We start from the raw sequence: 27,361 nt of genomic DNA on the forward strand, positions 1-27,361 counted from the left end.
TGCAAAAGGACAGAAATATGGAGAGGATGCTTCACTCTTCATTTCTACAAAGTAAGTGTGACCCTGAAAAAGTGACATCATGTCCCTGTGTCAGGCTGGTTGAATAAAGCCTAAACTGTCCCTAAACACACAGGAGAGGGAAGTAGTTTTGTTTTCGTATTTATTTGTTTTATAGTTAACTCGAGCTCACACATACTCACACACAGAGAGAGGCAGGCAGTGATTCCCCTCCCCCCCTAAAAAACAACACAATCTTGGTCCTCCACCATACATGTCTTGGACGTCGCCAGCCAGATAGCAAGCATATATCCATTTTTGTCTCTGTTGTCGGACCACTACCATCTTTAGTTTAACTGGCTGTGGATATTAAGAAAACTTTATAAAATGTGAGCAATTCCTGGAATTTCTAAATCATATCCTTGGCATAGTCTGAAAAAGTTAAAATATCAGCTCGTGGCACTAGAAGGCTCTCGAGGTGAAAATGACTCGGTCAATCAAATACATATTACACACTGGTAACATCTATTTTAAATGTTAAAGGTGATTGAATATTAATGAAGAAGAATAAATGAATAAAGAAAAAGAATGTTTTGAACGCAATTGGCAAAACGGTGCGCCGTTTGTCTGTAAATTACCAGTGGACCGAAACCGATGAGGCCGGCACCCACCCAGCGGTCCACTGGCCTTGTGCTATCTGGGGAGTTTGACTTGTCTAACACAGGTAATTATAGCTGTCTGTACTTAGCCAGAATCTCTAATCATTCTAAAACATACCCGATACGTTAATTAAAACTCAACGAGGACAAGTGTTTGCCATTGCCGTATTTATGGCATGTTATCACATTGTATGATTCTGGTGTCTGGAGCCTGCGCATTGTCCACAATCCGAAAAGCCGCCATGGTGATTCTTACGTCACTCCCTGTGAGCACGGGTGTGTGTGTGTGCCTGCGTGCGTGCGTGAGAGAGAAAGAGTGTGAGAGTAGCGAGTGTGTGTCTACTACAGCTGGTTAGAACACGGCGAAAAGACCGTGAGAGTGTAAGCGACCAAAATACCAAGACTTCGAACTTCCGACAACTCGATCCACAAGATATTTTAATGGGTAAGAGAACGCACGGTTTGTGTACACGAGTTTTTGGCGGACTTTGGAGAGTGCACGAGTGGAGCCCGGGATGGACTCCCGCTCCCATCGCGGTACCGCAGGAATCACGCGCCATTGAGGTTGATGTGCATGCGCTCTGACTGGCCTTTGCAGCTTAAGCGTGATCTGCGAGTATGGGCCTCCATTACTGAGTTGGAGGTGTTCGTCGAAGAACAGAAGTCAAGAGGCCATTCAGTAAGAGAAAAATATGCAACAGTTCGATTTGGTTTGTATTCGCAGCAACAGTACAGTGAAATAGGTTCATGAAAGGGCAGGCGCAATGATATGTTGAGCTAAAAAGTTAAAACATACCTGGCTAGCTACAGGGCGGGCTTGGCGACGAGCTATACGACGAAATGACGCGGCCAAAGTAGCAGTTTTTTCGATGGGAAATGTAACTTCCCTTATATTTGGTTTATAGTCTACTTGTTTAGTCTGTGCTGAAAAGCTACCGCGTTTACTGGTCAGTTTGACGCTTTAAAGAGACTGTGACCTTGCATTCGCCAAGTCAGCGTCGACACAACTTTAGGCCTAGTGTAGCCATGAAGTGCCGGCTTGACAGTCAAACAGGAAGTGAACGGAATGGTTGTTTTGTTTACATCTGCCACACTTTCGTAACTTTGGAAACCAATGGTTTAATTTGTAAGATGTTGTTTGCGTTTTACCATGCCTAACGGCAGAGTTTGCGTACAATTGGCATACAGGGGCTAAGTAAGTCACGGTTGCGCTTCAAGGCTAAATGTAATTCTTGTGAAATCCATGCCTACACGTAGTTATAGGCCTTTAGAAAGCTTTTATCGAATGCAGTATTATATGTGCCTTCCATTGTGGAGACCTAGTGAATGTCTATCAGTGTTAGTTACTTATGGATGAATTTGGTGCCAATGATGTTAAATGATGAGTCATTTAACTCTTATTAAATCGTATTAATGTAGGGCCAATAGCAATTGAAATAGGCCCTGTGTGCTTCACAGAGCCCAGAGCCTGAACCCCCTAGAGCAAGCACGAGGCAACAAGTTCAAGGAAGAAGAAGAGACCTTGAGCAGAACCTCAGCTCAAAGAGGGGGCCCATCTGTTTGGGCCCGGTGGAGTAGAGATAGGGGGGAGGGGGGGGGGGATTATGCTTGGGGGGCCGGCGGAGTGGAAAGAGAGGGGGAGGGGCCAGGCAGGAAGAGAGGACAGGAGGAGAAGAGCGAATCAGGAGCAAGCAGATAAATTAATCCACACACACATACAAACACACACACACACACACACACCCAAACACACACACACACACACACGCACAAGCAGATACATTTATACACGAATCAGAAGATAACACATTAGCACACATACAGCATATGTTTATGATGCAGACATGATTCCATGAAACACACAAGTAGAAGGTACATACATGAAACATACACAATTAATGGTGGATGCAAATGGAGAGAGCCAGCATTCAAAGTACTGGTTGTTGAACAGCTTAGTGGGAATACCGGGTCCTCATGCGGTTACTATTATAAGCAGAGCAACAAGGAGAAAACTCTGTAAATTATGGCTTTTGTTTATTTTATTGGTAACTATGGTGGCATACAGTATGTATTACAAGCAAAGTAGGATTGTGTTTTTATTATGGGTAACTAGGCTGGCATTCGGTTTGCATTACAAGCAGAGTAGAATTGTGCATAATAGTTTGGTGGGAAGGGGCAGCTGTAAGCAGAGGGTTTCTGCAGGTAGATCAAGTGTGTTTGTGTTTGTGTTTGTGTGTGTGTGTGTGTGTGTGTGTGTGTGTGTGTGTGTGTGTGTGTGTGTGTGTGTGTGTGTGTGTGTGTGTGTGTGTGTGTGTGTGTGTGTGTGTGTGTGTGGATCAGGTGGAGAGACTGCAGCAGCATCCCACAGTGAAGATACTCTAGACTAGGAGGGTGTGTGTGTGTGTGTGTGTGTGTGTGTGTGTGTGTGTGTGTGTGGATCAGGTGGAGAGACTGCAGCAGCATCCCACAGTGAAGATACTCTAGACTAGGAGGGTGTGTGTGTGTGTGTGTGTGTGTAGATCAGGTGGAGAGACTGCAGCAGCATCCCACAGTGAAGATACTCTAGACTAGGAGGGTGTGTGTGTGTGTGTGTGTGTGTGTGTGTGTGTGTGTGTGTGTGTGTGTGTGTGTGTGTGTGTGTGTGTGTGTGTGTGTGTGTGTGTGTGTGTGTGTGTGGGTGTGGATCAGGTGGAGAGACTGCAGCAGCATCCCACAGTGAAGATACTCTAGACTAGGAGGGGAAGAAAAGAGACAATGTTAGTGGACAATGGACCCAGCAGGTGGGTCATAAGAAATACAGTTTCAAAAATGAACTAAATTGGCTAAAATATCTTCAGCATATTATCAGCCATATGACCTTTGACCTTTGTGTTTAAACTACTGAATGGGAAAGAGCACTACACATCCGAGGCAATTGCCCACACTAGCGCTATATAAATGTGATGTATTATTATTATTATTATTATTATTACTATTACTATACCTAGGTATCTATCAGCCTTTACATAAGCCGTTCTGTGCATTTACAGATGTATTCTTTTATGTGTCCCTGTCTTAAGCCGACCGCATTCCAGTCTCATATGTGCAACACTTTCATGGAGTCATTTGGCAGATTAGATTAGATTAGATTCAACTTTATTGTCATTGCACAGAGTACAGGTACTGAGGCAACGAAATGCAGTTAGCATCTAACCAGAAGTGCAAAGTAGAAGAGTGCAGAGTATGTGCAAATGGTAATATAAATATAGATAAATAGGGTATATACAGTATGACATAAGATATAAGTGGTATGAGCAGTAAGAACATGGGAAGATGCTTTTGGAAACTGATTTTTATTATTTAATATTTTTTATGTTTGTTTCATTCTCTCCTCATCCAGGATGAGTCACCAGCACCCGTCAGGAACTAGGCGTCTGTAGTCCAGCGCTGAAGCTGTGTGCTGTAAGGCACTGTTGAACACACTCCACTCAACTTCCTGCTTCCGTCACGGAGGACATGATCAGTGACATGACGGGCTCAGGTGATGAAGAAGAGGAGAAGGACACGAGCCTCTCATCCTTTCTCTCTCCTCCATCTGGCATTGCTACGCCACTGACGACTACACAGCACTGTGATGACCACGCCATTGCACCTGCCACCAAAACTAAGATGGCCGCCTCAAGTGGCACACTCTGCCCCTCGGAACCCGACAAGGACACTAAAATCCACGTCACCCTGGGCAACGACTCGGTGTGGCAGGAGTTCCACGTCACCCTGGACAACGACTCGTTGTGGCAGGAGTTCCACGGCATCGGGACGGAGATGCTCCTGACCAGGAAGGGCCGGCGCATGTTCCCCTTCTGCCGCTACACTCTGACGGGCCTGGATCCCCAGCGCCTGTACTTCCTCGTTATGGACTTCCAGCTTGTGGATGAGCACCGGTACCGCTGGACCTTTGGGGGCCGGCTGCGGGGCGGGCCGGGCGAGGAACACAAAGTGGGTGGTCGCGTCTACACTCACCCGCTGTCGCCCGCCGCGGGCTCAACGTGGATGCGAGTTCCGGTGACGTTCGGCACGGTGAAACTGACCAACAACCTGTCAAGTGACGACAGCCTAATCCTGCTGCACTCGAACCACCGGTACATCCCACGGCTGTGTGTGGTGCCCTTTGACCCCAGCAGGCGGAACACCATCAACCACCATGATCCAGAGGCGCAGACGTTCACGTTCCCGCAGACGGAGTTCTACGCTGTGTCTTGGTACCAGAACCCGCAGCTCACTGAACTCAAGATCAAGCACAACCCGTTTGCCAGCGCGTTTCGCCATGAAGAGATGCACCCGGGCAAGCACATGCAGTTACCAGCAGGAGGCGATCATGAGTCCCGTGTCTCTCCTGATTCAAACCACGCCAAAGGCAACAAGAGGTAAGAAGGGTCGCCACTCGCCACACACAAACACCAAGCCCAGACTGCTGCGGAATCTGGAGTGAATTCGGCCTCAGGGATTAGGGTGGGATCCACTTAAGTCACTCTTTCATTGGGCATAAATACATCTCTAGTGGCAACCACTCCAAGCTGGGAGGCAAAACAAAACAAAAATGTTCTCATAGTTATACTTTTATACTAATACTTTTTAAAGGCAAATTGATGTATTATTTAAGCAAAGTGACCATTTGGAAGGAGGAACATCACCAACAAATCACACTGACATTCACCTGTTCAGCAACATGTGCTCCCCCCATCACATGGTAAACAGGATGTGGTTACTTCATAATAATAGGCTAGCTAGCAGGTCACTGAAATACACGGGACAACATGCAATATTATGGGTTCCCATGACAACCTGAACTGATTACTCTTATTCTACATGCAGAGAAAAGAACGTCTGGTTTCTGTGATGCTGTTTACAGATATGGTTCAAGTCTTTAGGTTTGTCTAATTCATCGACGATCGATTAATTGATCATTAAGAATTTCCTTGATGAAATTATTTTTTCATCGATTAAAACATGTTCTCCTGCGTAGTGTGCGTGTAATTTATTTATTTTAGGGCTGTCAAAGTTAACGCGTTATTCTATGAGATTATTGTGGCGGAGATTAATGCAATCAAATATTTGAACGCAGTTAACGCAACTTTGTTTACTTCCGGTGCGCGTTGACCCATGGCACGAAACCGCCCCTTGTCTGCAGTCAGTTAGATAGAAGAGACCGAGACGGTAGTTGAAGATGGAGAGAGCTGAGGGACTGTCGGCCCATCAACATAGTTGAAGACGGTGGGCTGACTGAGGTGATTCGAATTCGAACAATTCTTACGATTTACCGTCGAGGGGCACCATTGTGTCTCGCATACATTCCTTGGCTGATGGCGAGAGAGCACGAAAAAAATGCAATTAAACAACAGTGTCTAAAATACACGCTGTCTGAAGTGATTACTCGTTAATTTATAAGATTTAGTCTTTAGAAGAAAACAAACTTTTAATCACGATGAATCTAGATGAATGAATTTCAAAATGTGAGATTAATTAGTTAGAGAGAAAAAAAAAACGAAGGTCAGTTGTGTTTATGAGCACCGGCTTCTAGCTGTCGGCTCCGCTGCTTAAGAGTACAGCAGCGCATATTTTCAAGTGTAACCAGTGGCGGCGCCAGAGATTTTATTCTGCAGGTGCTATAGGGGTGCTCGGCGTTTTACCGAGGGTGCTATGAAATTAGGGTGATAGCATATGTGTCACATGGCTCTCTACTACAACACCTCCCCACCATATCGTCATATCTGTTTACATGTTTGCTCTCTGAAGCGTCTTTGTGGTCCATGAAAAGCGCCATACAAATCGATCGTATTATTATTATCATTAGGCTGCTTATACATTATATAGTTAAACGGATTTTTCAACTCCGTTACACAACGGACGCGCACATAGCCATGTTCCTCTGCGACGGTCACTGACAAAATGCAGCATGTTATAGATTCCGCAATCCCAAATACTTCACTTACTTCAGTGGGGGTTAAAGTTGGCGCCAGATGACCACCAGGTCACCACTACCATGTCTGACAAATTAAACTAAACAGTAAACATAAATAGTTCAATACATTCTAAGCTAAAGTGGGCAAATTAGAATAGCAGATAGAATGAACTAAAACAGTCAAAGAGTCAGAAATGCTTTCAAAAAGTATATATTATTTCAGGTCACAATCAATAAAAACATAGGAGCGTATGTATACCTGGCTAGCACAGACAGACTGCTCGTCCTAGGCTAGAATCTCTGATTTTTTTTAAGGCGGATCCAGAAAAATCCCAAAAAGAGACCGCATTCATTAATGTTACACATCTAACAAGACCGTTCCACCTTAAATCTTAAACGGTGTAAAGATGCAGGCCCCTTTTAAAAGTGAATGAAACAAAACAGTAGGCACTCAAAACCACAATAATCAGAGCTAGATCATTGTATCATTGTACTATAAAACTCTTAAAGAACAGGCAAAAATGCAAACAAAACTATGCTGGAAAAGCCATAAGCAAAACCAAAATCCGGGCAAGCCAGCAGACCAGGTGTAGCATGGCTAGCACCCTCAGTAGAGGTGTAGGGTTGATCTCTTTGACCACGACTTTCCTCTTCTTCTAAATCAGATTCAGATACCCCTTGCATTTCTTCTTCTTCTTCAACGTCACATGATTCCTCTACTCGTGGAATTTTGGGTATGAAAAACCGATCCATTATTGTGAATTTGTTGATACTACCGCTTGACTTTGACAGTGCACTAGCTCTCTTTCTCCTTCAATCGTCAGGAAACGCCAACGTTCACGCGTGCGACGTGTCTGTGTCGTGCTACGTGAACAATCTGTTCATTTCAATCTGTTATTATTTTCTTTTGTGATTGAAATATTATTATCACACAATACATTAAATTAAGAACGCAGAATTAAATTAAATAACAATAATAAATAAACCATTATTTTCTTGGGGGTGCTATGGGGGTGCTATGGCTAATCCAGGGGGAGCTATAGCACCCCCTAGCCCCCCCCTGGCGCCGCCCCTGAGTGTAACCATTGAACGGATCCCGTTTAACTGCCACAAGAGTTGTCCATCTGGTAATAAAGATCTCAATGAGGAAACACGCTGTGTTTTTTCTATTTTCACTGCATTTTAATATAGCCTATAAATAGTGAATTTTAATATAAAAATATTAATGATTAATCGAAAATCGATCGTTAATTCTCCCGACGATCGATTAAGACAATTTAATCGAATGCCCATCCCTAATGGATATGCTTAACAGATGTTAACCTCAACCTATGTTGTCCCACAGTATCAACTGACAGTATCTCAGCTCTGAAAGTAGTGTGAAAGTGTCATGTCTGGTTAAGCTTGTCTCTCTCTTGTAGTAGTGTGAGTGTCATGTCTGGTTAAGCTTGTCTCTCTCTTGTAGTAGTGTGAGTGTCATGTCTGGTTAAGCGTGTCTCTCTCTTGGCTTCCTCAGGGCTAAAAGGCGCCTGTCACTCCCCACCGCTGGCGAGTTTGGGCTGGGGGCGTCTCCGGTGCTCAAAAAGAAGATGGCAGGAGGCCTTACCCGCACCGAGGAGATGTTGTCCACGGAGGACGAGAGTCGCAATCATGGCGCTCGCCCCAGTCCTTCCTGTTCAAAGAGACGAGCTCCTGCTAAGCTGAAGAGACGAGTCACCATTCCCAGAGTTCCCACACACACCTCCACCTCCACGCCTCGGACGCTGAAGAGGCCGGCACTGACCTCCCCGAAAGGTCCAAAGACGCTCCTGCACAAGCGCAAGACCAATTCCAGGAAGAATGCCAAGGGTTCTGGTGTAGTCACGGAAACGCCTTCAGAACCAGCGGTAGTGACTCAGGAGCTGGCTGTGGACGATGTAGAGGGCATGCTGTTTGTCTCCTTTGCCAACAAGGTAATGACAGGAAACTCTGTTTCTGACGCTTTTGAGACATATAGAGCTGTGAAAAATGTGTGTGTGCATAGTGTTTTCTTCTTCTGCATTAGTGTGTCTGTACATTTAGATTTTTAAACATTCTTTTCCTTGTAAGAACTATTCATGTCATTTTGAAAGTAACTTTACAGTATTTCATCAAATGTTCTTCTTCTCTTCTCCTCTTCTACTGTGACTTCGGCACAGTACTGTATGTACCTCATGTTGTACTATAGCAGAATTCTATATAAACATTGAATCTGTGTCATGTTAATAACCCTGATTTGTTGTTGATGAGTGAGTATGAATAAGGTATATGATGTTTAGCTCATCCCTGATAATACGTGGGGTGTTTGTGTTCTATGCAGGAATCTCACGATACCCACGTGCCCTTGAAGAGAGAGCTGCGGGAATCTCATGATACCCACGTGCCCTTGAAGAGAGAGCTGCAGGAATCTCATGATACCCACGTGCCCTTGAAGAGAGAGCTGCGGGAATCTGATGATACCCACGTGCCCTTGAAGAGAGAGCTGCGGGAATCTCATGATACCCACGTGCCCTTGAAGAGAGAGCTGCAGGAATCTCATGATACCCACGTGCCCTTGAAGAGAGAGCTGCAGGAATCTCACGATACCCACGTGCCCTTGAAGAGAGAGCTGCAGGAATCTCATGATACCCACGTGCTCTTGAAGAGAGAGCTGCAGGAATCTCATGATACCCACGTGCCCTTGAAGAGAGAACCACCTCCGTCGCCTCCGCTGAACTGCCCCCCAGTCCTGCAGCTCCAGGAGGCAACTAGGGCAACAGAACCTGAGAAAGCCACTGAAGGTAGAACAAGCCCTGGTTCATTATGCAGCCCCCTGACCAGTGTGTGTCAGACTGTACTTACCGTCGTGTGTGTGTGCGTGTATATGTGTGCCTGGTGCGTGTGTGCCTGTGCCTGGTGTGTGTGTGCGTGTGCCTGGTTTGTGCGTGTGTGTGTGTGTGCGTGCGTGTGTGTGTGTGTGTAAGGTTCAGAGGTCCTGCAGGAGAGGATTGTTCAGCTGGAGAAGACGTTGCTGGTGGATCTGGGATCCTTCAAATACAGGCAGGTGGTCCATCCTGCTCTGAAACAGGGTGAGTCAACATCAGCTTCCTGTTCCTGTCTGCTCAGGAAGGGATGAAGAACAGGTGCTGTCATGCTTGACCTGTTACACTCTACTCCTAAACGATAGGTGGCGCTGTCTAGAAAATTACCATTAATTGATGGAAGCTGCCGTAAGAGAGAATGTGCCGAATAACAGAGAACACAGTAAAATATGACATGACGGTTAAACTCTGTCAGGAGTATTCATTTGTGGATTAAACTGGACGGGTCCTAAGTTTCTGATTAGCGTTTGTGTTTATTGCTAGTCGTCAGCAAAACTAGCCTGTTACCTAATGTTAATTCTAGGTTACCATAGGTTGTTATGGCGTTATGGAACGGTGTTTTTATGTCCCATCAGCTCTTCATCAGGCAAGACGGTAACGTTAGTAAACCACACAAACTAGCTTGCCAGCATTGTTCAACAAATACATTAAACAAAAGAACAAGTTCATACACCATCAAAACACAGTTGTGTGCCAGAGAAATGGCGTTAGCAAAACTTCATCTTGAGGAGCCGTCCGTGTTCTGAATGCGTCAGCTGCCGTGCCATCCGCGCTAAAAGGACTTCACATTTAGCGTGCGCACACACACACACACACACACACACACACACACACACACACACACACACACACACACACACACACACACAGAATACAATGTGCTCTTGATGTTGGACCCACAGAGCTTTACCACCTCGTTCCTTTATGCTGATTACCAGGACACCGCTAACCAGTGCACCAGCGCATCACCAAATGCCAATGTCACATGTCAGGACAGATGGATGAGAATGTGTTCTGGTCTCTAAGTTGTGGTTCTTTAATCTTCTCCCTCCTTCCCTCCCTCCAGTTGGCCTGAAGTTGAACCTTGTGGACCCTGAAGTGGCCATCGACCTGCAGTACCTGGGGGTCACCCTGCCCCTGCCCCTGCCCCCCCTCCTGAAACCCAGCGCAGGTGAGGACACACTTTCTGATCCTGACCAGCAGACTATACATTATCCCTCACATGGATCCTTTGTGTAGTTAGTCAGTCTATATTCAGTGAGAGGAAGATGTCATCAGGTAACCACTGAAGTGACTAGAAATGCTGAGTCATGCTAGAAATGGACCGGAACACTGGCGAGTGTTTGAATTGTACTGGTGTGAACTCAACTGGTCATTTTTGGCCTTAGTTTTGGGAAGTGTCAATACACACTCATTTTTCCTCAGACTTGTGAACAAGTTGAGTTTAGTCAGCAACCGTACTGTAAACCATTAACAGACATGAACATAAAGCAGTTGTTCAATTTCCCCACTGTCGCATGCGTTTGCATGATCTGCTTGACCTGGAAGTTGATTGCATGACCTGGAAGTTGATTGTGTGTGTTGTTTCTGTGAAAGCCTTGTGTGCAGATGGGACCATTCCATTTGTTTCTCTTACGGGGAAGACCAATGACCTCACTAAAATAAAAGGCTGGAGAGACAAGTACAGCAGCTCCTCAGAACTCCCCCACATCACACCCCAAGGTGAGCTGGCCCATTGCTGCGAGAGTGTGTGGTTTCAAAGGGCCCATTGAGGGTGTATGTTTAGCATAGAGGTGCTGGATGAGTATCTGGAGAGTGCATGTGCTGTGTGTATTTGACATGTTTTAATGTGTGTGTGTGTGTGTGTGTGTGTGTGTGTGTGTGTGTGTGTGTGTGTGTGTGTGTGTGTGTGTGTGTGTGTGTGTGTGTGTGTGTGTGTGTGTGTGTGTAGTTCCAGAGGGCCCAGTGAAGGTGCACTCTGCGTTCAGCAGTGAGATGCTGGATGAGTATCTGGAGAATGAGGCCCAGAGGATCACCGAGCGGGCCGAGACCTTCTCCTTCTCCTCCTTCGGCTCCGCCGACCCGGTTGCTGCCGGTGTGGCATACCAGCTCCCCTCCAGGAGCAGCAGCTATGTGCGCACCTTAGACAGCGTGCTGAAGGGTCGCTCAACCACCACCAGCGCCCCCTCCCCCGTGCCACCCCTCTCCAGCACCCACGCCCCCTCCCCCGTGCCACCCCTCTCCAACACCAACGCCTGGAGGGACGCAAGTCCACCTCCGTCCAGCTCCAGGCCCAAAGCGTCCCCTCACAGGAAGACTGGGCCGCCTGTTACTGGTACCAGTACCGCCAAACCGCTGAAGTGGGATGCCAGTCAGGGCACCAGCCGCTACGGGGGCTTCACCAAGCCACAGTGCCACCTTCAGGCCATGGAGAGGCAGGCCTTCTGCCAGGGCCACACGGAGACATACGTCACCAAGGAGAGGGCCACCATCGCTCTGGGCGTACTCCTCACGGCACAGGTGAGGCATCATGGGCGAGGGATGGGGGTGGGGAGGGGCTGTCACTACAGAGAACCACTACTCTGTTACTTTGCTTTGGGCTCCATGAAGATGTGCCATTTTACTCTAGTCTAGTGTAGTCCTCATCCACTCTTTACTCTAGTCTAGTGTAGTCCTCGTCCACTCACAGGTTTTGCTTTGTCTTCCCTCTGTGTGTGGTCTCAGGGCTCGGTGAAGGCGGACCGTGTGGACTTGGCCGGTGGGGACATGTTGGGCGCGTGCCAGAGAGACTTCTGCAGGCTGGGGTGTGTGTGCCTAAGCCTTCTGCGGCAGCCGCGGCCCCCCACACACTGCCGAAGGCCCCAGTGCATGTTTGAGTGTGTGTGCTTCAGGCACCGGGTGCTGCTTATAAGGCCTCACCCTGACAAGAGCAGCAGCAGCAGCAGCAGCAGCAGCAGCAGCGCTCATAGGGCAGAGAAGGACAAGAACAAGGACCTGAAGTTACTGGCTTACCGTAAGTGTTTGTGTCCCTAGGTGTGCGTGTCCCTTCATGCTAGCGCCCCCTGCTGGCTGACCGTAAGTCTACAGAAGTGCTAGAAAGCCTGTTCCATGTTCATCTTTTTTTCCCCTCTTGTTCATCCAAACTCACCTAACACCTTTCTCTTCACTCCTGCAATCCAATCTGATACCTGAGTGTTTCTCTATCTCCAAATCATCACACCTCTTCCTGTCCTACCCCAATCCAATCTGATACCCCTCTCTTGCCCCAATCCAAACTGATACCCCTCTCTTTTCCCATCTCCAAATTCACTCAATGTCTTTCTGTCCTCTCTGCTCTCCTCCAACCTTTTCTGACCTCACCTCTCCCTCCCTCTCTCTCTCTCCCCCTACAGCCATCTCTAACCCTGATAAAGGCCTGAGACCAGCCCCCGGCCGTCGTGTGCCTCTGCTATGGGAGGGCAGAGCGGACGAGGAGGACCCTGAGCCGCTGTTCAAACCTCAGAAACAGTGCGTGTCCAAGGCCTCTTTCTCAGCGACCTCCAAACCAACCAACAAACATCAGGTCAAGGTAAGGACTCCGAACGCACAGGAGGTTCTAGAACATTAACTTATCGGTCACCTTGGTGTGTGTTAAGTCTTAGTGAGCTCGTGACATCGTCTTTTGCTACTTCAGTTTCTATAATTAGGTTGACGTTGTATATGTTATATTATATTATATGGTCTTAATATAACTCCTGTCCACACTGGCAGCAGTGTCGCTAACATGCTATCTGCTAGTGCCCATCTATGCTAGCTCTCCATTACTGTCCACACTGGCAGCAGTGCTGCTAGCCCACTATCTGCTAGTGCCCATCTATGCTAGCTCTCTGAACTTTGACCTGTGCAACCTTGCCATGTGTGCCACAGTTAACTCATGGTATTGGTCATTGTGATCTATCCTTGCCATGTGTGCCACAGTTAACTCATTGTATTGGTCTCTGGTCATTGTGATTTTATCCTTGCCATGTGTGCCACGGTTAACTTATGGTATTGATCTCTGGTCATTGTGATCTATCCTTGCCATGTGTGCCACGGTTAACTTATGGTATTGATCTCTGGTCATTGTGATCTATCCTTGCTGGGCTTCCTCTCGTAGGGCCCGAGGGTGAAGGAGGAGGATAAGAGCAGTCCGGTGTACAAGTACTTTGACAGCATGATGACCTGTGCCCGCGTGCGCCCCATCAACAGCATGCCCCCACCACAGATGCACATCCTGCCTGGTCTGGTAACCAACAGAGCGAAGGTGAGGCGACCAGTTCTCGTGTGTGTGTGTGTGTGTGTTGTACTGTGTGTGTGTGTGTGTGTGTGTGTGTGTGCGCCCCATCAACAGCATGCCCCCGCCACAGGTGCACAGCCTGCTCAGGTTCATCACCAACAGAAGTGAAACGATCAGTCTTAGTGTGTGTTTTATTTATTTATTAGTTTGTTTGTGTGTATACTTGTTTGAGGACACTTGATTCATATAATTAGTAAATAACATGTTGTGATTGACCCATAACACGTTGTGATTGACCCATTGACTGTTTTCTTCTCTTAGGAAAAACATCTGCAGTCTCCTGAGGCTCCTGGAAGCAGGTCAGACGCTGCGTGCTCCCAGACATCTGTGCCAGGTGAGGCCTCTGCAGACCTTCACGGTCACAAGTGAAACCAGCAGGGTCACGCTATTCAAGATCTTATTTTATTATAACCCCCCCCCTAGATCCAGTGTAAATGATCTGTGTGTGTAGTAATGACTAAACCTTCTCGTTTGGCCTTTATATGCAGTATAATACAGCACAGTATAAATAAAGTACAACTAAAAGAACATTGATACATTCTTGTTACATTAGCAGTAAATCCCAGTTTAAAATCTGATGGCGCTTGTGTAGCGGCCGTGGAGATCTCGTGCATGAGATAGTTTGGTGATACTATAGCCTGCATGGAGAATACCAAAACAAATTCCTAGTATCTGTATACATGGCAAAATAAAGTTGAATTGAATTGAATTGAATTGAATTGAATTGAAAACAGGTTGCCCCACTTTTGCTGTCTGTCTGTTGTAGTGGCGCTGGAGAATGAGGTGCCGTCCACCAAGCTGCTGCAGATCGTCTCCGAGTGCAACTGGGAACCGCACCGCGAACTGGTCCTGAGTGCGATCAACAGGCGCCTGAAACTGGACCTGCTGACGTCCTCATTCACGCTGGGGTTCTACCGTGTGCGTCTGCTCTCCGTGACCCAGCACAGGAGACAGAACCACTGCACCATCACCTACAAGCTCAGCATCTCCCGCGGCGACGGCACCAAGGACAAGCAGCACCTGCCCAGGAGCCAGAAGCCCCGCCCCAAACAGCCTCTAAGGCCTGGATACCTCAAGGCCCTCCGGCTGAGGCCCGGTGTCTCCCCCAAGAGGCTGGTTGAGGTAACTGCAGAATACTGGTGTTCCTTTCGCTCATCTGGTAGAACAACTAGTAGAGCAAGGTGCTAGCAATACAAAGATTAATGAATAAATGTTATTCAAGTATAACTAACCCATGGAGGAAAGGATCTCTGCTCTGAAGGAATCTGAGTGGATGATCACTGAGGGAAGCTCATAGCTGTTAAGAAACAGGATGTAGACCACAGAAGAAGAAGCAGCTCATAGCAGTTAAGAAGCTTGATGTAGACCGCAGAAGAAGAAGCAGCTCATAGCAGTTAAGAGGCTGGATGTAGACCGCAGAAGAAGAAGCAGCTCATAGCAGTTAAGAAGCTGGATGTAGACCGCAGAAGAAGAAGCAGCTCATAGCAGTTAAGAAGCTGGATGTAGACAGCAGAAGAAGAAGCTCATAGCCGTTAAGAAACTGGATGTATACAGCAGAAGTAGAGATGCACGATATATCGGCGGCTGATATATTAGTGGCCGATATGTGCAAAAAATTAAATATTATTATTATTATACCGATATCGTAATTACGGCCAATAATTTAAGCCGATATTTTTTAGGTCTAATTTCCCTCCAATTATTCTTTCCGGCGTTACGCATAGCATAGGCCCGTTGCCTGGCTACATTAAACTTTTTGAGCATGGTGCAGTCCTTGAAATAATCATGTCAGTGGTGTGGAACTACTTCACATACATGATAACAATTACATAACTAATATTACTAGATACATATCATAGTGGACATTACACTAGGCAAAATGGATCTCATTCATATCTTATCCAGTCGAAATCTTAACAGGATGAACCCATCCTTATTACATCGAATCAACATAAGAACAGAACATAACTAAATCTCCGCTTAGCATGCTAATCGCTACTAATAGCAATGTGCACTTGCATGTAGCCCAAATACACAATCTATCACAGTAGTAACTTCATGAAAACCCTTACTTTCATAAGCTTTGCACACAATGCCTCACATACGTGTCAAACAATGATGATTTAAGCACTCGAAATGTATTAGGCACACAGTATGGTCAACTACTTTTCCACTGAATTGGCGACGAACTAAACTTGTCACTATCAGCTGCACGCAGACGGCGTTGCTAGGCAACGTCAATGTCTTTCATACATAGACAGCTGCAGCCGCCATGATTTATTTAAACTGGAGCGTTTACTGGAACAGACCAATGACTAGAGCCAAACACGGCTGACGTCATGCACGCAGCAATTACGTAGTGAAGAAGAACATTTGTTACAATGAATTGACATAAAAAGGTAAATCTAAAACTTTTTGTAAAAAGGTAAATCTAAAAACCTTTTGTACCCTTTATTTTTATAAAAAGAAATATCGGTTATCGTATCGGTATCGGCCACAATAAACCAATAATTATCGGTTATCGTTATCGGCCCTAAAATTCCATATCGGAATTAAGCAGAAGAAGAAGCTCATAGCAGTTAAGAAGCTGTATGTAGACAGGAGGAGTGACTAAACCAGTGTTGGTTAACTCTCTAGTTAGTTTCTCAGAAAGCGGCCCATGGTATTTTCCTGAAGGTAGTGTATTGTATATTTCAGGGGTTTTCCTGAAGGTAGTGTGTTGTATATTTCAGGTGTTTTCCTGAAGGTAGTGTGTTGTATATTTCAGGTGTTTTCCTGAAGGTAGTGTGTTGTATATTTCAGGTGTTTTCCTGAAGGTAGTGTGTTGTATATTTCAGGTAAATGGGAAGCACTACGCCAAAGCCAGACTCATGCTGGGTCGAATGGGGGCTCTGCATCCAGTCAATCGGCTGGCAGCGTTCGTCACGGGCAGGCTGGTGACATTCCCGGGGAGCTCAAGCGCCTCAGTGGAGAAGGATGCAGTGCCTGGACCGCTGGGTGAGTGGGTCACCGTGAAACATCCAGTAGAGACATTATAGGACGGGGCAAAACACTGAGGGGAAATGAATGCTCTATCTTGGATGCCCAGAATTGCTGTTGAGATGGCACCTGAGTGGCAGGGCCTAGAAGGACTTTGCTAAAAAAAACAAAAAAGATGTTCATGCAAAGCACCCCCCCCCCCACACACACACACACACACACTCACACACACACACACTCTTTAGTTATGTGTCCACTGAATGAATCTCTTTGAGTTAATTGTATGAATTGTATGTTCATGTTTTGTTTCAGTTGATAGTCCTCCTCAGGGTCCTAGTGCCTCTCAGCTTCTCTACATCCCCATTGGTTCTCCCGATGGAGCCACTCCTCCTGCGCCAGCCACACCCACCCAGAATGGAATGCTGAAGCCAGTGGTCGGCGCTCAAAAGGGGGCGCTATACCGCCAACCCAACGGACAGCTGGTCCGGCTGGTGCCCTTGAAAACACTCAAGGCCATGAAGTCCACATCTGCCCCGTCTCCTGCTCCAGGTCAGTTTACTGGGGCTCAACTGGGGGCCACATGCCTGTCCTGGAGGTCTGCAAAGAGACTTGCCTTGAGAATAAATCACTAATGATGCTATGTCAATACATTCAATGAATGAGTTGAACTGAGTTGCAAAGCTGAATTATCCAATTTATTTTATTGAGTTGCACAGCTTTGAATGGAATTGAATCAAATTGAACTGAATTGAATTAAACAGCTTTGAACTGAACTAAATTGAATTACACAGCATTGAATTGAGTTAAATTGAGCAGCTGACTCTACAGGTGATCTAGTGGTTCAGCACCAGGGCGGGGTCCGTTTAAAGCCGGACAGACACTGTATGATTTTGGCCCAATCGTAGCCATGATTCAGTCTGTGCCGACACATCTTAGAATAGGGCTGAATTCCTGTCAGATCGGTTGTTTATCGTGTGGTTTGAGCAAGGTCACGACGGCTGATTTTAAAAGTCTAAACAATCAACAATCCACCTCCCGAACAATCCGGTTGGGTGTCTGGCATGTCAGAAATTTGTATCGGCTGTCAAGCAGTGTGAGTAGTTCTACGGTCCGATTTTGTCCGTGTGGAAAGACCAATTGAAGCGTCTAGTGTGAGTTACTACATCGTACGTGATTCAGAAAAAATCACACAGTGTCTGTCCGGCTTTAGTGTCAACTGATTTTTCCCCCCTGTTGCTATGGTTACCATTGTCTAGAGCGTTGATTTAGAATGTTGCTTAAACCTTTGACCATTTCCCACCATATGTCATAAATCATATTCTGTGTATATTCTGTTCACAGCCTTGGATGCTGTAACCAAGCCCTTCTCTGGTACAGATACCCTTCTTATCTCTCCTAACTCCTCAGATGCTGTGGCCAAGCCCTTCTCACTCTCTGGGAAGAGCACCATGCGCATCTCTCAGGGCTCTGCGGCGGTCAGGACCCTGCCTCACACCGGATCCTTCTCCTTCAGGATCTGCCCGCCCTCAGAGCAGTCCAAACCACTGGGGCCGGACACACAGGTGCTCAAGGCGGACCAGAACTCCTCCCATTCCTTGCTGGGCGGCTTCACGCTACTCCAGCTGCCCAAGGATCCTGAGAGGCAGGTGAGGGTTCCTGCAGAGGGTGCTAAGATGGTGGCGGCCACCGCAGTTGCTCCTCAGGCTACTTACAAATCACATGGAACGTCCAGACGGGGTTCTAAAATTACTGGAACCTCTAATCGGGGTTCTCAAATCACTGGAACTTCAGTGGAAGAAAGGAGGAAGGTGGTGGCCCCGGTGGTGGTTCCTCCAATGGCCTCCAGAACACTCCAGAACAATGTAGCTGCAGTTCCTCCTCAGGCCACCAGGAGAGTGCACAGAGGTTCTAAACTCCGGGGACCAGGGGAGGGCGCTAAGACAGTAGTGGCCCCTGTGGTCTTCCCCCCGACTCCTTCTAGAACACCACACCACAGCGTGGCGGAGAGAGAGCGTCGCCAGCTCCACCAGACCGGCTTCAGGAGGCTCAAGGAGGTGCTGTGCATCACCGGCACCAAGGTCACCAAGCAGGACATCCTGGACCAGGTGGGCTGCCATCCTTTCCAACCTTTCACACACATGCAGGGCCACCCACACACACACACACACACACACACACACACATGCAGGGCCCTCCACACTCACACACACGCACACACACATGCAGGGCCCCCCACACACACACACACATACACACACATGCAGGGCCCTCCACAAACACACATGCAGGGCCCCCCATACCCACACCCACACACACACACATGCAGGGCCCTCCACAAACACACACACACACACCCACACACACACACATGCAGGGCCCTCCACAAACACACACACACACACACACACACACACACACACACACATGCAGGGCCCTTCATTAAAAACTCAACTCAAACACATGCAGGGCCCTCCACACACACACACACACATACATGCAGGGCCCTCCACACACACACACACATGCAGGGCCCTCCACACACACACACACACACACACACACATGCAGGGCCCTCCATTAAAATCTCAACTCACATGTTGTGTGTGAATCTAACTCCTCTTGAATGTGTCCCTCTCAGGCCAAACTCGTCATCTCTGCATTGAAGACCAGAGAGAAGAAGCTGGAGAAGAAGAAAGCCTTCATGACCCGCACGCAGTCTGACTACATCAAGACCATCTCCCAGATGTCTGGTAAGGATCTGTGTGTGTGGGCGGCTCACATTGTTCAGGGGGGGAAGAACCAGCTGCAGCCCATAGTCCTGTGGATGCCAGTAGTCAGCCAATTCTCCGACAGATCTGGCCCGCATCTGGGCTGGATGACTCATTTACGTCATGTCTGCATGTAGTCATGTGGCAGACACGGCTTAGAAATGAGGTTCAGTCAAATGAGGTTCAGTCAAATGAGGTTCAGTCAAATGAGGTTCAGTCAAAGCAAATAGCCGACCGAGTAAAAACATTGTAAGCAAATTGTCATGAGAAATATGCTCATGTTGTGTTGTAGCACCTTACAGCCAGAGAAGGCAGAGAAGGAAGGGCAATGGAAGATTCCCATATCTTCAATTCTGTCTGGAAAAACAAAACCTTTTCCACCTTAGACTGTTTTTGGTTTATTCCATTTATGGGGAATCAATCGAATTCGAGGTATGGGGGCGGTCCCCCAAACGAGAACCCTAAACAACAAACTACTGGTGAAATTAAGGATGGCAGTGCTCTTACAGACGAGTTTGAACGTGTGTGTGTGTGTGTGTGTGTGTGTGTGTGTGTGTGTCTGCTATTACTGTTTCTTGCTGGTCTAGTGTCGTCGTCATTGTGTATGCGGCAGATTAGCGTTTTTGCACATTCCAGTTTTAAAAAGAAAACCCCTATGAGAGAATGAAGGTTTTTTTGGAAAATCAATAAGGTAACACCCATGGCAGTGTAATAACTGCTTTGAGAGACCCCGCATTCAATCATGCTATCCCTCTGCTACTATTGAAGAATACCTGGTCAAGCTATGGTCAAGGCAAGTCACTTAGCTTAATGTGTAAGCAGAAGCTAACCATAGCTAGCTTTACCAATCAGGGATCGCAAGTGCTCTCACAACAACCACCAAGTCATCTTAAGTCAACCACCAAGTCACACCACACACACACAGGCAATACAAGTGTCTTTGGCTTTTTTCACATTGTCAGAGGGGGTTGTCTTGAGAGCTTGAGACAAACATGGCTGTGTTCCTCCCCCAGGGAAGACGGAGGAGATGATCAAGAAGAAGCTGGAGGAGATCAGCAAGCGTCAGCGTCTGCTGGAGCAGTACCGCCAGCGTCTGAACGAGAAGAACCCCGTGAAGGCGCAGCTTAAGCTCACCGCGTGCGACTGGCTCACTGAACGCTTCGCCATCTGGAAGCGACACAAGAGAAAGAGGAAGGGGAAGGGGATCCCCAAAACCAGCACGCGCTCAGGCAAGTGTCGGGGGGGGAACCCCTCAAGTGTTGGGGGTCATACAAACTAGTCATTGTCTGTAAAAAGCATAGCAGCTCGCCATCTCGTAACACTGAAATTAAGCCCAAATTCATCAAAATGAGAGGTGTCGTGTTGAGAGCGCAGTAAGTGTTTTTTGCAGCCAGAGCATGTGTAGTAAATAGAATGTCATGTCCGCCCGGAACTGACCCATTTTTAGTGAAACTCTAGTGTCCGGTCTGCCCGGAACTGACCCATTTTTAGTGAAACTCTAGTGTCTTCACTTTTGAACTGAGCGTCAATGCTTCTAGACTCATTGCCTACAATAAATACCAAAGTAAATGGACTGCATTTGTAAAGCGCTTTTCTACTCATAGAGTACTAAACGCACTTTACAGATGAATGCCTCAGACATCTACCCATTCACACACCGATGGCGGGGGCTTCTATCTTAGTTGCCAACCTGCACATCGGGAGCGGTTAGGGGTTCAGTGTCTTACTCAAGGAGGAATGGTTGGGGGTTCAGTGTCTTGCTCAAGGAGGAATGGTTGGGGGTTCAGTGTCTTGCTCAAGGACACTTCGACACTTGGTGAGGAGGAGTTGGGATCGATCTAGCAACCTTCTGATTGCTAAATTACTCCTCAACCTCCTGAACCACTATCACCCAAAGTACCATTTTAGGAAGCGCCTGTAGTAAATATCATGATCAGTTCCAAGGACATACATTCTAATAAATTAGATGAAATAGATAACAAATGTATTGTGGCATTTGAAATGTTGTAATTTCAATTTTTAATATGTTCTCTGCGGTTCATCATAGAAACAATCCCAGCCTGACATATCTAATCGGGGTGTTTTTTTATCAGTTATGTTGCATGAAAGCAGTATTGTCAAGTGTGACGTCATTACTATGTGTTCTGCTGTGCTGTGAGGTGCTCTGTCATTTTAGGTTCGGAAGTGAGTGTTGGTGTGAATAGCACTAGCAGAGTCCACAGTCTCTTTCACGGAGTAAAACATCTTCATATTTGTTTAATGTGGGGGCAAAGGCAGAACTGAGCAGCAGTTCGAAGACAGAACAAATGTCTGTGGTATATTTCTGATATTCACCAGAAGGGTCTGTAAAAGTGTCCTGTGGTATATTTCTGATATTCACCAGAAGGGTCTGTAAAAGTGTCCGTGGTATATTTCTGATATTCACCAGAAGTGTCTGTAAAAGTGTCCGTGGTATATTTCTGATACTCACCAGAAGGGTCTGTAATGTAAAAGTCTTTCTTTGCTGTTTTCTGTAGACGTGAAGGCCAGGGACTCTCCTGAACTCAGAGCCGCTCTGCTGAACTCTGGAAACACTGGTAAGCAATTCTTTACAAACACTTCAAGGGGATTCATTTCGCCCCATCTTTAAAATTTCAGTCACTGAAATAGGTCATGACTTTCCCCCTTGCAGTATAAACTTGGTAGGCACTGGTCTGAATCGGTGTCCAAAGTGGCATGTTTGTGTAGAATCTTGGTCGTATGTAAGGGGTCCTGTTTCAACATGAAGGGAAGGGATTATCCCACTTACTATACGGTTACTTGCCAAAATAATTCCTCCAAAATATCTCCTTTTAAATGATTTTGTAGCTGTTTCGTGGCTTCTGCTGAGAAAAAATAGTTCTTCATGCTTGAAGTATGAACCATACTTGCTCTCTCTAGCTTAGGGTTGGTTGTTGTAACAGTTGGTAGTTGCTAGTGGGTGTAATATGAACTCGCTTTAATATGAATATGAGCTCATGTTAATATGAAGCTGCACAGGCACCCAGAGGGTTTCTATCTATCGTAGCTTTTTAACTAGCCTAGCTATCTCTTGCTTCAGGAACCATCTTCACAGTTGGCAGCTGCTAGCCGTTTGTTAATATGTACTTGTGTTAAAAGCTGCACAGGCACCCAGAGGGTTTATACCTTTTCCTATTACAATGTTGAGAAGAATGTTACATCAGCTAGATAACTAGCTGTCATGTCATGAAAATGGGACTCTTTAAACCGTTTTTAGGTTTTTTTTAAGTTTCCTTTTGCTAGCTAGCTAATCAGGTAGCATAGCAACTACACAACCATAGCAACCAAGTAACACTGTTGGCTGTATATCATAAAGCAAAGTTTCATTTCTCCTAATCTGCCCACCAATAAAAGGCAGCCTTGGGTTTAGAATGACCTCACCCACTCATAATGGGACATCAGTGGAGCAAGGGCTTACTCTGATAGCAGAGAAATGCTAGGGGATCTGTTAGCGATTCCACTCAAACATTTAGCGTCTATTCCTACCCAACACTGTAAAACTGTAAACGCTTAATTAAAGCATTTTTTACAATGTGAGTGGGAATGGAGTAGCCTACGTGTGTGTACGTGTATGTGCGAGAATAGGGTGTAGCATTTCTGCTTGAAATACCTATCCCCATACAACTTTGAAATGGCTAGTAGCACTCACACCACAACTACATGGCATTTAGTTTTACTTGACAGGATGATGTAACATTGAATGAACTGCAGTTAATACACGGGTGCGGTCGAGACGTGGATTTGTTTTATAAAATACATAAAATATAGTTCTTTGCTTCCCGTAAATGGAACACTGTTCAAGTGGATTTGAAACTAACCAAGTATTTGTCTGTCAACCAATTTAAGAGCCTTTTTAGATGCTAAGGATGTGTCTCAATGCTGTTGTTTTAAATGATTCTCTGATTTCTTTTCTTTTTTTTAACTTTTTTTTTTTTTTTTGTTTAATGTGTTTTGTTTATTTATTTTTTCTGTTTTGTTATGGTTTGTTTTTATTGTTCATCTGTATTATGTACCCTCAATCAGGGCATTGCTGCAAAAGAGCCCTGTGCTCAGTCAATTCTCCCTGAATAAATAATGATGATAAAGATGATATACGTTGCGATTTATAGTCTGGAAAATACGGTATTAATTTGTATTTGTTTTTGTTTTTTTATAGCAACCCAACTTAACGGTTCCAGCCAATGGTCATCACCTAGCAACAGCAGCACACAAGGAGGGCAGAATATCCCACTGGGAGAAGGTGAGGTGGAGATGAATAACAGAATATCTAGCTATGAGTAGGTCTACGTCTATGGTGACCGTAAGGTTTCTAGCTATGAGTAGGTCTACGTCTATGGTGACCGTAAGGTTTCTAGCTATGAGTAGGTCTACGTCTATGGTGACCGTAAGGTATCTAGCTATGAGTAGGTCTACGTCTATGGTGACCGTAAGGTTTCTAGCTATGAGTAGGTCTACGTCTATGGTGACCGTAAGGTATCTAGCTATGAGTAGGTCTACGTCTATGGTGACCGTAAGGTTTCTAGCTATCAGTGGGTCTACCGTGACCGTAAGGTTTCTTTCAATGAAGTGGATTGATGATGGTGTGTGGTGCTTTAATGCTCAATTCTCTTTTACAGATATAAACAAGGTGCTGTCACTACTTAAGTTAAAATCCCAGACCACAGCTAAAGATCCTGCTAAACCTCCTATAGTCCCGCCCCCTCAGGGCAACCAATCAGGTAATGGCTTCTCTTTGTGTTCCTATGTTGAGTGGCAGTGTCTCTACACTTGCTGCAGAATGACCATAACTGCTGTCGTTGGTTTTTGTCTTCGGAGACCCCTGTGTAACCCCAATTTAGATAGATAAACTTGTATTAATCCCGTTAGGGAAATTCAGGATTTTTTTATAATTTTATTAAATTTAAACTTTAATTTGTCATTCTATTTTTCCTCAGGGCCACCTATGAAACTGCTCCCCGTCCCAATCTTTAAAAACGGTGAAAAACCTTCTGAGAAAGCTGACAAAGATGCCAAGGGCTTACCAGACACACCAAGCACTTCTGACCTCACTGAGTCCCTGGCAAAACATGCTGGGAAAGTCCCCTCCAGTCGCTCATCGCTCGTTCCTGAAGACGGAGCACCCGAGGGCCCAGCTGTTGTGGCACAGAATGGCAGAGATCTGAAACAGAATGGCAGAGGTCTGAAAGGCAGTTTCCTGGATGTGGATGGTCCTGATGACCGCTCCGAGTCACTGGCAGAGGATAGCAGGCCGGTAAACGCCTCGAGCTTGGAACAAGAGAACCAGAGTCAGCCCAGAGAGGTTCCTACTCAAGGGGAGGCTCCCGACTGCAACATCGAGGAACCAGAAGAGGACCCATCTTTAGATGCGGCCGTGGCTACAGACAGGGCAGAGCAGCAGTGTGCAGACGAGGCTGCAGCGGCGGCCTTGACTTCAGAGGAGTCCAGTAAGGAGGCTGTGTGTGCAGCGCTGCTGTCGTCTCTCGTGGTGGAGAACGGCGTCCCAAAACCTAGACGAGGTCGGCCCCCCAAGCAGGCCAAGGCTGCCCCCTCTCTGCCCGAAGCAAAGACTAGACCACCTCCACCCCAGAAGGTCAAACACTCTCCAAGGCTCCACCCCGAGGGTCGTCAGCTGCGGAGCCGCTCACCAGCGCTTGGGCGTGCACACACACGGAGAGGGCAGAGGAGGGGCCGGAAATGAGTGTTGGTACTACAGGAGAAGAACACAGAGGAAAGAGAAGAAGAGAACAGAGGACAGAGAAGAAAGACATGAATGCGCTCTCTATCCATCCAACAGACGACCGGAAGCTGGCATGAGCCCGGGCAGTGTTTGGGTTTAGTTATCTAGATGATCTCAAATCGTAATCGTCTGGTTTCTGTTAACTAAATCAGCCCTGAACCTCAGTTCAGAGAGAGCACAGTGGTGTGTACAGCTGCAGAGCTCAACAAACACTCAGGAATGTTTAACACTGTGACAGCTCGAAACAAATGTCTTTATTGCATTGATGAGTTTTTGTTTGTTTTCTATTTACGGGGGGGAATTCTACAGGAAATAACAACTCCCCTCTCAGACATTTTTTGTAAAGCATTAATTTAATGTGTGGCTACCGCATGGATTACTGGTGGGCACAGACACTGGTGGGCACAGACACTGGTGGGCACAGACACTGGTGGGCACAGACGGATTACTGGTGGGCACAGACGTTTAGTTTACCCCATATTGGGGGCTGCCTTGTTCCTGTATGTACTGACATAAGTGTATATTTTTAAGTGCCTGAACAAGAAATGGTCGTCATACAGGTTTCTGAGTTATTGTAAACCAAAAGTTTATCATGCCTTCTGTAATTGTAAGGAACGTAACTACTCTGTTCAATAAACTGACGTTGATAAGTGAAGGTGAATTAGGAAGTTCAGAAGCCACACACTTACCATTTATGAAATGTAACATGCTGCCTAAGATGGATATTGTGTTGTTATAGAGGTCATTGCTGCAGGGATGTTTTACCTGATTTAAAATGATGATCATTAATGTCGAGAGAGGCCTTATCCCAGAGCCCAATGATGGTCATTAATGTCGATATAGAGGCCTTATCCCAGAGCCCAATGATGGTCATTAATGTCAATAGAGGCCTTATCCCAGAGCCCAATGATGGTCATTAATGTCGATATAGAGGCCTTATCCCAGAGCCCAATGATGGTCATTAATGTCGATATAGAGGCCTTATCCCAGAGCCCAATGATGGTCATTAATGTCAATAGAGGCCTTATCCCAGAGCCCAGTCCTTGTCCTGGAGCTACTGTCCTCTAGTATGAAGCCCCATCTCAGATGTGTCATGTGGATCCTGCTGAAAGGCCTGATGAAGGCCTGGCTGAAGTAGACATAGAACAACATTGCTGTAGCTGTTCAGAAGCCACACACCCAGGTTATATGCATACCAGGGTACATGCAGGTCCTAGAACTCGGGTGGCTGTATGACTGCCTGTTAATGCTGCTCACTCGGGTGGCTGTATGACTGCCTGTTAGATGAGGCTCAGTCGGGTGGCTGTATGAATGCCTGTTAATGCTGCTCACTCGGGTGGCTGTATGGCTGCCTGTTAATACTGCTCACTCGAGTGGCTGTATGGCTGCCTGTAAATGCTGCTCAGTGACTAAGTTTGTGTTTGTTTGGGGGTTTTCGATTGCTACTACACTCTTACGTAGTTTACAGATGCACAGTCCACTGACTTGCACACACATGCTCTCATACACACATACTCTATGCAGTGTGTGTTGTGAAGTATAAATCTTCCCATTTTTATTTACAGAAAATAATCTGTGTAATGAACTCTCTGCTGTGATACCGTCACATTCTCTGGTGCCTTGCATGGCAGAAGTGTCTATTCTGGGGCTGCAGTGTAGAAAGAGACCCACCACAGCAGGATGAAGAAGCGTGGTTTAACTTACAGTAAGTGCATAAAGGGAGCACTCGTGAAGTGCATCTCAGTAACAGCATGCAGAGCAGTGCGCATGTCGAAGAGAGAACCGAACTGTCTAGTTCCAGTGGTCTGGATGTAGCACTATATCATCGGATCAGAACCGAACTGTCTAGTTCCAGCGGTCTGTATGTAGCACTATATCATCGGATCACAACCGAACTGTCTAGTTCCAGTGGTCTGTTTGTAGCACTATCATCGGATCAGAAAGTCATGCAAGTGTGTGACGGGCAGATTAATCCTCGTCCTCTGTTCCTACCAGTAAAGTAAATTTGAAAAGGCCTTGTTGGTGTTTCCCAACACAGGGTTGTGCTTGT

At 46.4% G+C, this 27,361-nt stretch overlaps 2 protein-coding genes across 2 annotated transcripts; both read left to right on the forward strand.

Moving 5' to 3' along the window:
• Positions 1-867: 867 nt before the first annotated feature.
• LOC116223707 (MAX gene-associated protein-like) lies at positions 868-22,211 on the forward strand. Its single transcript, XM_042709890.1, has 20 exons — positions 868-1,101; positions 4,036-5,059; positions 8,111-8,546; positions 9,185-9,392; positions 9,582-9,680; positions 10,540-10,644; positions 11,070-11,195; positions 11,431-11,993; positions 12,198-12,486; positions 12,866-13,041; positions 13,609-13,755; positions 14,050-14,122; positions 14,555-14,910; positions 16,626-16,785; positions 17,080-17,316; positions 18,175-18,872; positions 19,406-19,517; positions 20,549-20,764; positions 22,052-22,111; positions 22,207-22,211. Exons 2-20 carry the CDS (start codon positions 4,152-4,154, stop codon positions 22,209-22,211), a joined length of 4,974 nt encoding a protein of 1,657 aa, XP_042565824.1. The 5' UTR covers positions 868-1,101; positions 4,036-4,151.
• A 1,334-nt stretch (positions 22,212-23,545) lies between these two features.
• LOC116223908 (actin-binding protein-like) lies at positions 23,546-26,215 on the forward strand. The gene is made up of 3 exons (XM_031582210.2): positions 23,546-23,814; positions 24,191-24,292; positions 24,509-26,215. The coding sequence occupies exons 1-3, from the start codon at positions 23,649-23,651 to the stop codon at positions 25,270-25,272; spliced, it is 1,032 nt and encodes a 343-aa protein (XP_031438070.2). The 5' UTR covers positions 23,546-23,648; the 3' UTR covers positions 25,273-26,215.
• The last annotated feature ends 1,146 nt before the right edge of the window (positions 26,216-27,361 follow it).

Source organism: Clupea harengus, chromosome 15 (genome assembly GCF_900700415.2).
Source record: "Clupea harengus chromosome 15, Ch_v2.0.2, whole genome shotgun sequence".
Classification (NCBI taxonomy): domain Eukaryota; kingdom Metazoa; phylum Chordata; class Actinopteri; order Clupeiformes; family Clupeidae; genus Clupea; species Clupea harengus.

Excerpts from the sequence above, each read along its gene's own strand:
- LOC116223908 (XM_031582210.2), top strand. The coding sequence starts at position 23,649 with ATGATGATAAAGATGATATACGTTGCGATTTATAGTCTGGAAAATACG. Across the intron at positions 23,815-24,190 it reads GAATATCCCACTGGGAGAAG|ATATAAACAAGGTGCTGTCA; the intron begins GTGAGGTGGAGA and ends TCTCTTTTACAG. Across the intron at positions 24,293-24,508 it reads CCCTCAGGGCAACCAATCAG|GGCCACCTATGAAACTGCTC; the intron begins GTAATGGCTTCT and ends ATTTTTCCTCAG.
- LOC116223707 (XM_042709890.1), top strand. The coding sequence starts at position 4,152 with ATGATCAGTGACATGACGGGCTCAGGTGATGAAGAAGAGGAGAAGGAC. Across the intron at positions 13,756-14,049 it reads TGGTAACCAACAGAGCGAAG|GAAAAACATCTGCAGTCTCC; the intron begins GTGAGGCGACCA and ends TTCTTCTCTTAG. Across the intron at positions 20,765-22,051 it reads CAAAACCAGCACGCGCTCAG|ACGTGAAGGCCAGGGACTCT; the intron begins GCAAGTGTCGGG and ends TGTTTTCTGTAG.